Here is a 14773-nt window from a genome sequence, read left to right as displayed (position 1 = left end):
GTAATGAAGTAATTTGTTTCCCAAATCGGAAAATGGACAACAACTGAAACGGAGACAATTACTGTAGTTGAAACTATTTAATTTAAACAATTTCACTGAATGTTTTTGTCCATTCTCCTGAGTTTGTTATTGGCATTTGCCCCCATACAGTACCAGATTTTCAGTCCAATTAACCAACTAGTTGGATGGCCGGAGGAAAGTTGGTCTGATGTGTGGCCAGCATTAGTGTTACTTTACCCCTGCCACCCATAGGGCAACTGCATGTAAAACAAATGTTGGGGATTATGCAAATTATTATTTTTTTCAAATGTACTTATTCCACAAAATGATTATGCATCATTTCCCATTCCAACTATCATATATTTTAGTTAATTTGGGATAGAAAAGAGGGTACTCTTTACCTAGAAGGGCGCCAGCGATTGAAATCGCGGTCATCGGGGGTAAAAATCGCGGTCATCGCGGGCAAATCGTGATGGCCGCGATGACCGCGATTTTCCCATAGGAATCAATGTTAAAAAGGCTGATTGACCGCGATTTGACTGTTAAATGCCTCAATGGACCCGATTTGGCCATAGAAATCAATGTTAAATGGGCCACAGAGCCCATTAACCCTTAAATGTCCCCCCCAATTTTTAACGCCACCCCACGATCCACGCGAACCCGAAGCGTGGCGAGCGCAGCGAGCCCGCGAGGGGCGGCGGTACGCGTCCTCCGACCTTTTCATGCCCTACTATCCACTAGGGCGTGGAGTGAGAATATAATAGTGTGGCGAGCGCAGCGAGCCACCGAGCCCGAAGCGTGGCGAGCGCAGCGAGCCCCGCGAGGGGACGCGGATACCTTCACAGTTATACGCGTCCCCTCGCGGGCTTCACAGGTGTCCGTGGCGACGCCGACACCTGTGAAGCCCGCGAGGGGACGCGTCTACCTGTGAAGGTATCCGCGGCCCCTCGCGGGGCTCGCTGCGCTCGCCACGCTTCGGGCTCGGTGGCTCGCTGCGCTCGCCACACTATTATATTCTCACTCCACGCCCTAGTGGATAGTAGGGCATGAAAAGGTCGGAGGACGCGTACCGCCGCCCCTCGCGGGCTCGCTGCGCTCGCCACGCTTCGGGTTCGCGTGGATCGTGGGGTGGCGTTAAAAATTGGGGGGGACATTTAAGGGTTAATGGTCCATTGAGCCATTTAACAGTAAAAAGCGGGTCCATCGCGCCTTTTAACATTGATTCCTATGGGAAATCGGGAGCATCGCGTCGCGGGCATCGCGGGTACATTTATGGCCGGCCGCGACGCGACCGACACGATTTCCATGTTTAACATGGGTTCCAATGGGAAATCGCGTCGGTCGCGTCGCGGCCACACATAAATGTACCCGCGATGCCCGCGACGGGCGCCCTTCTAGGTAAAGAGTACCGAAAAGAGAGAACAATAACTGCACCTACCATTTTAATTTGATTAGTATTACACACACAATTGTAAAAAAACAACTTTGGTGCCTCTTAAAATTAATTTATTGTCTACATATACTTACAACATTCTGTGCCCTTTATTGGGTCTGGCAGTCCTGTACAAAGTCCTGGTGTATGTGGCACTGCTACACGCCATCTGGTGCCCTTGCTGTCACACTCCGTATATTCGTAATGATACTCTGACTGCAAGAAAATTAAGAATAATATAGCACAAATTCAAAGTTTCATATTTAATTTCCACAGTGCACTTCATACTCATTCGGCTGGAATAATGCCCAGCTTAATTTATTGTATGCAAACATATTTAAGTAATAAAGCATCATTATATAGATTCTTTAACATTTCATATTATGTATTAACAGTTTCTTATAGAGCGCATACATATTCCGCAGTGCTTTACAGAGGATATTTGAACATTCACATCAGTCCCTGCCCCAGTGGAGCTTGCAATCTATACCCGGAGGAAACCCACGCAAGTACGGGGAGAATATACAAACTCTGCACAGTTAGAGCCATGGTGGGAATCGAACCCATGGCCTCAGTGCTTTGAGGCAGTAATGCTAACCATTACACCTTCCGTATTAATCAGTTTTATATTATTACATATTTTTCTAGAATTATATTAGCCTGTGAAAAGTAAAAGATTGTTTCACTGAAGCACCAATACTGTACCATGGTTTACAATACCATCCCCATAAACCAGGATGCTTATGGATTACACAGGTTTTGTGGTCGATTAAAGCCAGGTAAAATTCGGGCTTGAAGTCAGGCAGCCACAGAATCTGTCTAATTCATTATCATCATTCATCTGGATGGTTGACAGGCAGTATTAAGGTCAACAGTCTCACCAAAAGGTCAATACACCTGACATTGACAAAAGGTCGACAACCGGGAGGTCAACAACAAAAATCATCGACAATTCCAACATTGACAACAACAAAACCTTGACAACCAATGACCACAATAGAAAAGATGGACAAATGCTAGATTGACATACTGTATACTCTATGTGTATAATAGACACATACTAGCCAAGTTATTAGTGCACAAGTTTGATATACACATGAGAGACACAAACCATCAATGTAAAGTCCGAAAAGGAAAATTACAGTAAAGCCCCATACACACTAGTACTCTCAACAACATTCATGACGTGGGTTTCATTAATGTCCACCTCCCTCCTTTGTACAGTACAGATGAGGGAGAACCTTGTTAATGAGGCAGCTGCAGCATGGCCTCTGCTCTCCCCCTGGCATCGCTCACCCCTGCAGGCAACTGTGTATTTACTTGCCGATGCCTAAGCTGGACCCGGTCCTCGAACTTTTAACTGTTGAAAATTAAGTTTCGGTCCTTTACAATGTCTATATTTGAGTTGGCTATCTATTGCCATTCTACCGTTTAACAGTAATCCTACAGGTATATGCTTTCTAACTTTATTATAGAAGATCTGTTTCTTATTTAATAATTATACTGTCGCAACAAGTCATGTCAATTCAGTTATGTCTCACTTATATTTTCAATTATTATATTAGTGATCTAATGACTTTGTCTAATTGCATTCTACCTATTATAACTGTCGACCAGTGCAGTAACTAGACATTTTGGTTCCCTGTGCAATAAAGGGAATTGGTCACCCCACCCCACTGAAAATGGTAACAGTGTGCGCAGAAGGCTCACATTAATAATTGAGGGTGTGGTTTCATTGGGAAGGGGTGTGCCTATTACACATTATACCCATATCACATTATGCTATACACCGTAATGCCTCTTAGATATTATGCTGAACACTCTCATACCCATATCACATTATGATTCACACCAGAATGCCCATTACACATCATGCCACAAACTATAATGCCCATATCACAACCAGTGACATGCAGTGGCTGTGTAAAATACCCACCACAAAACGGGCAGAAGCAGCCCCTGCTCCGCTCTCCTGGGACTGCTGCCACCAGGTTCAGCTGTTTGCAGCTGCTTGGAGAAGGGTTGGGAGCACCTGGGTGTTCGGGCGCTCAGCTTTTCATCTGTTCAGACATTACTGTGTTTGGATGCCCGAATGGCCCTGATCCTCCCCCGAGCAGTCCCAATCCTTCCTGAGTGGCAACGAGGCAATTACTGAAACAATATTCTAACAAAAAAAAATATATTTTTTTTTTGGAGGGTAGCTGCTTTGAAAATAATTAATACTTGCCTGACTATGCAGGATTTTTCTCTCACTTAACTGCCTTTGCCTCTTTTTATTCCTCCCATCTCTTTCTCTCCCCTATTCCACTTTTATGGATTTATCTTAGATACAGTATAACCAGTGCTCGAAGTGGAAATTTAGAAGTGGGGGTATGCTAAAGGTAAGGATGTAATTATGCGCACACCGAAGGCATGCGCAATGGGGGAAAGGGGGGCGTGGTACTTGTAAAGGGGGCGTGGTCACTTGAAAAGGTGTGTGATCACTTGAAAACGGGGTGTGGTCACTTGAAAAAAGGGGCGCTCAATGTTGTGCAGGCCTGTTCCAAGCAGCCAATAACATGTCGGCAATCTTAGATAAACCAGACTTGGCAGGGGGGACATACATGGGAGCCCCTCTGCTCTTTGCTCTACAGCAGCCCAGGCCCTGGCGGCAATGGGCCTGTGAGGGGAGCGGGCGGGGGTAGAGACCAGTGTGTTGATCGGGCACCGGGGGGGGGGATGTCGATTTGGCACCGCTGCAGCGGGACACCTTACCCGAGTCTGGGCTCCGTTGCTCAGGTGTCGGTGGGTTCGGCGGTCAGGCAGCTCCGGCACACGGAGTGGAGGCACGGCAGCAGCTGCGGCACCGGGTGACACTCAGATGCTGCAGATAGATCGCTGCCGTGCTGCAGTGGCCACCAGGCCGAAGTACAGTACCGCCCGGTGCCGATCTATCTGCAGCATCCATCTCTGTCCAGTGGGACTGAAACATCCACCGCTGAGAGTCTCTATCCAGGTGGCCTTCCCCCGGCCGGCGCTGCATCCCACGACGCTGCATAAAGTAAAGGCAGTGTGCAGACGCTAGTCTGCACACTCCTATTACTTTTAAAAAAATACTCACAGTGGAGAAGTGGCGGTATACCGGCCAACTTCGACCACTGGATATAACCAGATAAAGCTGCTGAAATTCTTCTTTACCTCCATCTGAGAGCAAATACAAGGGTGGTTAAATAACTAAGGTTAACAAGACATGTCCGTGTTCTTTTTTTCAATGTTCTCTATTTAATTCTGGGATACTGGTAAAATCCCAGCAGTTGTGATACTGGCTGAATCCCGACTGCCACAAGAATAATGGCAATGGAACTCTAACATGAAACAGAATGTTAATGCTGGAAACTTGGCAGCGGGCATCCCGATCCTAAGTACTGCTCAATATGATGTAGCAGCAAATAAGGCCAACAGGATACTAGCTTGCATAAAAAGGGGCATGATGGCTAGGGACACAAATGTAATTATGCCATTTTACAGGGCATTGATTAGACCACATCTAGAATGTTGAGTTCAAATAAATACATTTGCGCTGCTGGATCTAGTAAAATGACATGTAAACCATGCTGAACAAAAGAACATCCAGACACATTTGAAATATTTATATCAAATTTTTATATATAAAAAACACAATAAAAAATTGTTTACATATGAAATAGACAACAGATTAGTCTAAAAACAAATGCATTACAACATACAATAAATTCAAGTGGATATATGTATTGAGTGTCCCACTCCAATGAGGTCGCAAGCTGAGAAGAATTATTAGAATGGATATATCCAAAAGCAGGGTAAGCTCAATAGTAAAGCAGCCAGTTTTTGTTAGTAGCAGAAAGCCAACTGATTAGCTGATGGGAAGTCTGGGGGGAGGATGGGTAGCGTAGGTCAGAGCAGGTAAATGAGAGCAGTGGACAAGCTGCGTGAAGCCTGTGAGCGCATGAAACGCCAGATGCTGGCAGTCAGGGAACACACTTAGTCCATTTATAATATGCTCACCCTCCTTGTAGGTAGTAGCCGGAGGGCACGGGGAGCCTGATGGTGGAAGGAGCTCAACCCAATGCACGGGGTGGTGTTGCGTCCACAGACGACTATCCTGCTGTAAAAGACCTTTAGCGGGGAGCCTGGATGTATTGCGGCTCGACCCGATTTAATGGGAGATGAAGTAACCCCGAATGGGGAATCCAGCTTGTGGCTGCCGGTCCGGAACAGCGTTTTGTAGTAGAAGCGCTGGAGGTGGCTGGAGGTAACCGCTGCTTGCAATTGCCGGGTGTACCTCAGCTCCGGGATGAAGGTCGCGACCTCAGAAGTGGGAAGGCTCAGGGCGGAAGTGCATCAACGCGTTTCCTTCCCTAGGAGTCCGGGAACTTTCTCAAGACAAAGTTTACACGTCCACCTCTATGTTATTTAAGGTGTCTACTTAATTGATACTCGTTCAATGTATAATCAAATAATTACACAATAAAGCTTTCAAATGTGTCTGGCGTCAAATAATATAAAAAAAAAAAGCTAAATACGCTAATTAATAACAGAATAAATATAAAAGAATGATCGTTATTGGCATTAATATACCTGGATTATTATCAACACTGCTAATTAATCAATTAAATATAATGTTATAAACAGAGAGATCAAAATATTAGAGAAATCTAGATTTGATTTAAATAAGAGACATAAAATATCATACTTTTTTGCTATAAATGCGTGTAGAGAGAGGAGATCCGCAAATAAATCAGTAGAATAACAGTTATTATTTAATTTTTACTGAATTTCATAGCTGAATATTCCTAAAGACAATGATAATTTTCTGGGTTTACATGTGGGTCATTCGGATACATATAACCCTACTAGTAAATAACATAGAAAATATATATAGATATTACCAAAAATATATAAAAATCAATACAATCTTCATATTAAAGAATAAAGTTATTCTAAATAATCCTATGTTCAAAAGTAGAGAGAGAGGCATTAAACTATATAGGTAGAGGGATATAGAATCCTAAATAAATATAAATTTAAATACATATATACAAATATAAATATAAATAACTTGGTCGTAGGGCTTCACTAGCCAAAGTGATCCTAAGATAGAGTGCCAAACATGAATCAATAGCTTTTAAGGACTCAGGTTTTTTTTACATCTAGTGGTATACGAGATTATATAGTAACCCTGGGATACATTTGTATGGGATGGGGAAAGCGGGGACTGCAGACCCCAGGCATCATGGTATAACCAAGTGTCTGTAGTGGTATTTAGAAGAAATAGGAATATTAAAGACCACATTTGCCCCAGCCTCCTACCCTCTCTTCCCACCACATCCCAACCATCCTGGCTCCCCATTAGACCTTTAGGGAATTTTAGATGCAATAAAAATACATGCCTCACGTGTAAACACATGCGCAATAAGGCTAATCAAATAACCTCTTCTTCAAACAATAAGACATTTGATATTAAACATTTTATGAATTGTGACACGGAATACTGTGTATATATTCTTGAATGTCCGTGCCGACTACAATATGTCGGAAGAACAACCCACAGTTTAAAATCTAGATTAAGGGGACATTGTAACAACATTCTGAAGAAAGCCCTGAACCATAGTATCCCACGTCACTTTTGAAACCATCATGACGCGGATCCAAGTGGCCTTTCAGTGATGGGAATAGACCACATTGTCAACACCAAGAGAGGGGGCGATCGCTTTAGAAGACTGTGTATAGCATAATCCTCTTGGATTTTTAAAATGGATACCCTAAACCCCCTAGGCCTAAATGAAGCTCTTGATCTCACTTGTATGGATTAAAATATACAATGTAACTTGCGTGGTTTCTTTGTCTAAGGATTATTCCGAGAGTAAAACTCTATCACCTCTAGTCCAGCATAGCTTTGTCTAGGACTTAGATCCATTATTTATGTTTTTCCAATCCATTTATTGCTCCCAAATTCCCAATCATCCATCCCTTCCCCTTTCCATCCATACTACCCTCCCTCCCTTCCCCCCCATTCCCTTCTTTTTCATATTTAACAATTCATTGGATATGTCAGCATAAACCTGGGACTGCATTGTGTGGGCTGGGGAGACCGGAGTCTACCCCAGACACTTGGTTATACCATGATGCCTGGGGTCTGCAGTCCCCGCTTTCCCCATCCCATACAAATGTATCCCAGGGTTACTATATAATCTCGTATACCACTAGATGTAAAAAAAACCTGAGTCCTTAAAAGCTATTGATTCATGTTTGGCACTCTATCTTAGGATCACATTGGCTAGTGAAGCCCTACGACCAAGTTATTTATATTTATATTTGTATATATGTATTTAAATTTATATTTATTTAGGATTCTATATCCCTCTACCTATATAGTTTAATGCCTCTCTCTCTCTACTTTTGAACATAGGATTATTTAGAATAACTTTATTCTTTAATATGAAGATTATATTGATTTTTATATATTTTTGGTAATATCTATATATATTTTCTATGTTATTTACTAGTAGGGTTATATGTATCCGAATGACCCACATGTAAACCCAGAAAATTATCATTGTCTTTAGGAATATTCAGCTATGAAATTCAGTAAAATTAAATAATAACTGTTATTCTACTGATTTATTTGCGGATCTCCTCTCTCTACACGCATTTATAGCAAAAAAGTATGATATTTTGGGTGACATTCTATGGGATGAGATAAATGCACGTTTTTTTTATCGCACCACTTCGCCCTTTTTCAAATCGCAAGATTGGGCTGTTTTTCGCATATTTAATGAGATGCGAAAAACGGGCCAAATAGTGTGAATAGGTGCGAGGTGGTGCGATGTCTTTATTCCTGAAAATGTGCAATTTTCATGTCTGAAAAAAAACGAGCGCGGGGTCCCCCGCCCGAGCATAACCAGCCCCGGGCTCATTGAGCCGGTGCTGGTGACATAAAATCAGGGTCCCCGACAAATAGGGGTCCCCTTGATTTAATGAAACCAGCACCAGGCTCAAGGTCCGGCGCTGGTTCCCAAAATACGGGGGACAAAATGACTAGGGGTCCCCCGTATTTTAAGAACCAGCACCGGACCCAACCAGCCAGCAGGGTAATGCCACAGCCGGGGGACACATTATATAAGGTCCGGCGGCCAAAGCATTATCCCCGTGGCTGGTCAGCATGGGCAGGGGTCCTGGGGAAGTGGGGACCCCCCCAATGAAGGGGTCCCCCCCTCCAGGACTTACCAGCCCATGCTGAAAGTCCGGGGCTGTCCCCGGTGCCCCTGGGCGGTGGGCATCGGGCTGATGTAAAGTGTAAAAAAAAGAAGATAAACTATTGTCTTATGCTGAAGAACTATGAGTCCCAGCAAGCCTACCCCGCATGCTGGGACATGGAGAACCACAAGTCCCAGCATGCGGGGCATTAAAGGGCCCGCTGGTACTTGTAGTTCCATAGTACAAGAAATAGTTAAATAAAACACACTGACACCCTGAAAAATAAAAGTTTAATACATACACAGCCCACACACACTGATACTTACCTACCTTGAGCCCGTAGGTCGGTCCCTGGATCCTGGGTCCGGGCTCCGGGGCTCCAGGGCAGAAGAGTCCGGTTCCGGGGCCTTGGTCCTGGTTTCGGGGCTGGTCCTGGGGTTCCGGGGCTCCAGGGCAGAAGAGTCCGGTTCCGGGGCCTTGGTCCTGGTTCCGGGGCTGGTCCTGGGGTTCCGGGGCTCCAGGGCAGAAGAGTCCGGTTCCGGGGCCTTGGTCCTGGTTCCGGGGCTTGTCCTGGGGTTCCGGGGCTGGTCCAGGGTCCAGGATCCGATGAAGTCCACAGGGGTACCTGAGGAAGGAAATCCTACTCACCTGGTCCCCGGCGACGACATCGGCATCCTCTCCGGCAGACGCGCTGCTCCCGGCTGCTGTGGTACCCGCTCTCGGACTGAAGAGGCGAAGAGATTTTCATCTTCCGCGCCTTTCCTCTGGATGATTCTATTGGCCGCCTAGCGGCCAATCAGGAGCCAACTTTCTCGGCTCCTGATTGGCCGCTAGCCGGCCAATGGAATCATTCTGAGAAGAGGCGCGGAAGATGAACATCTCTGCGCCTCTTCAGTCCGAGAGCGGGTACCACAGCAGCCGGGAGCAGCGCGTCTGCCGGAGAGGATGCTGATGTCGTTGCCGGGGACCAGGTGAGTATGCCAAAAATCGCATTTTTTTCACATTTTCGGAGCTCATTAAATATGCGAAAATGGAAAAAAAATGCAATTTCGGCCGTTTTTGCGAAAAAACTCGCAAAAGTCTAATAATCTCATCCCATAGAATGTCACCCATAATGTCTCTTATTTAAATCAAATCTAGATTTCTCTAATATTTTGATCTCTCTGTTTATAACATTATATTTAATTGATTAATTAGCAGTGTTGATAATAATCCAGGTATATTAATGCCAATAACGATCATTCTTTTATATTTATTCTGTTATTAATTAGCGTATTTAGTGGTTTTTTTTTTTATATTATTTGACGCCAGACACATTTGAAAGCTTTATTGTGTAATTATTTGATTATACATTGAACGAGTATCAATTAAGTAGACACCTTAAATAACATAGAGGTGGACGTGTAAACTTTGTCTTGAGAAAGTTCCCGGACTCCTAGGGAACGAAACGCGTTGATGCACTTCCGCCCTGAGCCTTCCCACTTCTGAGGTCGCGACCTTCATCCCGGAGCTGACGTACGCCCGGCAATTGCAAGCAGCGGTTACCTCCAGCCACCTCCAGCGCTTCTACTACAAAACGCTGTTCCGGACCGGCAGCCACAAGCTGGATTCCCCATTCGGGGTTACTTCATCTCCCATTAAATCGGGTCGAGCCGCAATACATCCAGGCTCCCCGCTAAAGGTCTTTTACAGCAGGATAGTCGTCTGTGGACGCAACACCACCCCGTGCATTGGGTTAAGCTCCTTCCACCATCAGGCTCCCCGTGCCCTCCGGCTACTACCTACAAGGAGGGTGAGCATATTATAAATGGACTAAGTGTATTCCCTGACTGCCAGCATCTGGCGTTTCATGCGCTCACAGGCTTCACGCAGCTTGTCCACTGCTCTCATTTACCTGCTCTGACCTACGCTACCCATCCTCCCCCCAGACTTCCCATCAGCTAATCAGTTGGCTTTCTGCTACTAACAAAAACTGGCTGCTTTACTATTGAGCTTACCCTGCTTTTGGATATATCCATTCTAATAATTCTTCTCAGCTTGCGACCTCATTGGAGTGGGACACTCAATACATATATCCACTTGAATTTATTGTATGTTGTAATGCATTTGTTTTTAGACTAATCTGTTGTCTATTTCATATGTAAACAATTTTTTATTGTGTTTTTTATATATAAAAATTTGATATCAATATTTCAAATGTGTCTGGATGTTCTTTTGTTCAGCATGGTTCACATGTCATTTTACTAGATCCAGCAGCGCAAGTGCAAAAACCATTCTTTGTACTTTTGTGAGACATAGCAGTCTCATTTGCATCTGCTGCAGCTGGAAATCTAAAAATAAAAACTAATTACTTGTATTACACAAGCCACCTGTAAAGCTACATTTATTGCTGTCCATTACTAGCGCCAGGATCTGTGAACAGGGGGGCACTTCTGTTAGAACCCTCCCCCATTCATAGTTTTTTCCTTCTTGTTTTTCAAATAAATACATTACAGAAATGGAAAAAGTCCAGAGAAGAGCAACCAAGCTAATAAAAGGCACCTTTTTGCTTTGAAGAAGGAGTTCAGGATGTGTGGGCATGCATTTAGACTAGAGGAGAGAAGATTTCAAACCCTTATGCTGGTCACACATAAGACCAACTTTCCTCCAACCATCCAACTAGTTGCTTGGATGGAATAAAAATATGGTACTGGATGGGAGCAAATGGAATATTTACTTCAGAATTTTTTTTACTCCCAAAATCTGGAAAAGGACAAAAACTCTCTCAGACATGTTACTCTAGTTGAACCTGTTTGATTTAAATAATTTGACTGAATGTTTTTTGTCCATTTTCCTGGGTTTGTGAGCACATTTCTGATTGTCCTTTGCTCCCATCCAGTACCAGATTTTTATTCCATCCAAGCAACTAGTTGGATGGTTGGAGGAAAGTTGGTCTGATGTGTGGCCAGCATTAGAAGGAACATTTTTTTTAAGGTCAGGGCAATTATATTATAGAACTCTCTTCCTGGAAAGGTGGTGTCAGCAATAAATACCTTTAAAATAAGGTTGAACATTTATTGGATAAAAAAATTCAGGGGTACAACCAACAATCATAATGTGTACAAAATTAAAACAAAATACACAATTTATATATAGGGATCTACAAATATACTATACCCCCTAACCTAAGGATTGAATTGATGGACGTACTGTACGTTTTTTTTCAGCCTAAACTACTATGTAACAATGTAACTGCATATAGGGTGATGCAGCATTAGGCCAGAAATGAGGGTGTTTATTTTTAGGCATTTGGGGGAGGGGGGATTTAGGTTTAGGGCTTGGGGGGGGGGAGGTTAGCAAATAACACAGGGTTTAGGATTAGGATGCAGGGAGAAAGGTTAGGAGATTAGGAGGGAAGGGTTAGGATACTTATGGAGCCTCTGTGTCTAGATGTCGGGGGTCAGTCTTTTGACTGCTGTATTCCTTTATTATACAGTAACTTTTAACTAAGCCAGAGAAGATAGACCACTACTTTCCATCATAGCCATTAGACTGTGGCTCATACTAGTCATATTGGGGGTTATTCTAGTTAACTCCTTCTGACAAATTCCTTCTTAGATGGACAAAACCATGTGCAATGCAGGTGGGGCAGATGTTACTTGTGCAGAGATAATTAGATTTGGGTGGGGTTTTACTTCAAAGTGAGATCTATATTGCAGTGTAAAAATAAAGCAGTCAGTATTTGCCCTGCACAGAAACAAAATAACTCACCCAAATCTAATTCTCTCTGCACATGTTACATCTGCCCCCCCCCTGCAGTGCACATGGTTTTGTACATCTACGAAGGATTTTGTCAGAAAGAGTGAACTAGAATAAGGCCCATTGCCCCAACCAGTGGCGTATTTGGTCCCCCCTGCCAAAAAAATAGTTGCCCCCCCCCGCAATGGCATTTTGGTAAGGCAAAATCATATAAATACATATAGACTTTAATATCAAGGACAGATTATAAAGAAGTGCAATAAAGATGAGAAATTTTTATTTAAAAAAATGTGATTCTGAAACACTGATGTACATTTATGCTGCTTTCAGACTGCAAAACTGGCTTTGACCAGATATTTTAAAACGGGTCTGCCAGCTAATACCCCTTTCACAACGCATGTCTTTAAGCGGTATTTCAATGCAGGTTTTGTTCCTTCACAACACTGAACCCGTTTTAACCCATAAAAAAACAGTGGATGAAAAAAAAACGGGTCTGAAACGGGTAAGACCCTGCTTTATTACAGTTTAGAATACCAGTTCAATAGAACTGGTAAATTTACCCTGCAAAATAACAGGTAATAAGTGCGGTCTGAAAGGGGCATTATACCCCTTTCACATTGCAGCTTTGACACAGTATATTGCCGTTTTTTTTACCGTTTTAAAACTGGGACAGCTGCATTGTGAAAGCTCCATTGTCAATTTACCAGTTACAGAATACCGGTATTTTGAAACGTGTTAAAAGCAGGATCCTACACTTTTAAAAAAGTGATGGGAAAAAACGGCATTGAAACGGTAATACCCCTTTCAGACAGGGGCGGATCCAGGATAAAATGAGAGGGGGGGCACCATGATAAAAGAGGGTTTAGGTGGGGGAGGGGCAGTGTTAGTGGTGCCAGTGTACATGCTAAGCAAGCGGCAGAGAGAGGGTGGGAATGGGATTAAAAATAGGCCCTGGCATTTAAAGTACGCAGGCCCACCATGGCGACAAAAGTGAAGGATGGGGGGCGTGGCCACTCAACAGGGTGCATGTCCTTGAGTGTAGTGTACAACACCATATACAACTTCTACACATTATGCAACAAAATACTAGACCCCATTATACTTGCCACTTACACATGATGCCAAATGGAATGAGCCAAAATTCACATAATGCCACATAGATTGAGCCAAAATTCACATAATGCCAAATGGATTGAGCCAAAATTCACATAATGCCACATGGATTGAGCCAAAATTCACATAATGCCAAATGGATTGAGACAACATTCACATAATGCCACACGGATTGAGACAAAATTCACATAATGCCACACGGATTGAGACAAAATTCACATAATGCCACACGGATTGAGACAAAATTCACATATTGCCACACGGATTGAGACAAAATTCACATAATGCCACACGGATTGAGACAAAATTCGGTACTTGTTTCCTAGCACGGCCACAACGATCATAATCGCGGCCATCGGGGGTAAAATCGGGGCCATCGCATGCGCAAAAAAATCGGGTGCGATGGGCCAGACGCGATAACCGCGATTTCCCCATAGAGAACAATGTTAAATGCCTCAATTTACCCGTGATGACCCCGATTTCCCATAGGAAACAATGTGAAATGGATCAATTTACCTAAATTATCATAGGGAACAATGGTAAATGGGCCAATAAGCACCCCTGAACATTAAAATGTCCCCCCAAAAGTACTAGACGCCACCCCGCGATCAACGTGAACCCGAAGCGTGGCGAGCGCGAGCCCGCGAGGGGCGGCGGTACGCGTCCTCCGACCTTTTCATACCCCCTCTATCCACGTTGGCGTGGAGTTGAGAATAGAATAGTGTGGCGAGCGCAGCGAGCCACCGAGCCCGAAGCGTGGCGAGCGCAGCGGACACCTGTGAAGCCCGCGAAGGGACGCGTTTACCTGTGAAGGTATCCGGCTGCGCTCGCCACGCTTCGGGCTCGGTGGCTCGCTGCGCTCGCCACACTATTCTATTCTCAACTCCACGCCGACGTGGATAGTGGGGGTATGAAAAGGTCGGAGGACGCGTACCGCTGCGCTCGCCATGCTTCGGGTTCACGTTGATCGCGGGGTGGCGTAAACTACTTTTGGGGGTACATTTCACTGGTCAGGGTTTTTTTGGGGGGTTTCTGGCCCATTTACCATTCTTCCCTATGATGATTTGGGTAAATTGACCCATTTAACATTGTTTCCTATGGGAAATCGGGGTCATCGCGGGTAAATTGAAGCATTTAACATTGTTCCCTATGGGGAAATCGCACTAAAATTACCCCCGATGGCCAAGATTTGTGGCCGTGCTAGGAAACAAGTACCCAAAATTCACATAATGCCACATGGATTGAGCCAAAATTCACATAATGCCACACAGATTG

General features: G+C 44.1%; 1 protein-coding gene across 1 annotated transcript in view; it reads right to left on the bottom strand.

Annotated features, from left to right (window-relative positions):
• Positions 1–14773, bottom strand: part of ELAPOR1 (endosome-lysosome associated apoptosis and autophagy regulator 1) — a 514464-nt gene that overhangs the window by 422723 nt on the left and 76968 nt on the right. The window contains exon 2 of the mRNA XM_083173204.1: positions 1528–1648. Within this exon, the coding sequence (XP_083029330.1) occupies positions 1528–1648 (121 nt within the window). The remainder of the gene's footprint in view (positions 1–1527; positions 1649–14773) is intronic.

Source organism: Crinia signifera, chromosome 2 (assembly GCF_055691185.1).
Source record: "Crinia signifera chromosome 2, ASM5569118v1, whole genome shotgun sequence".
NCBI classification, from domain to species: Eukaryota; Metazoa; Chordata; class Amphibia; order Anura; family Myobatrachidae; genus Crinia; species Crinia signifera.
The sequence above is the reverse complement of the archived record's forward strand: the minus strand, read 5'-3'. Positions and strand labels throughout refer to the sequence as shown.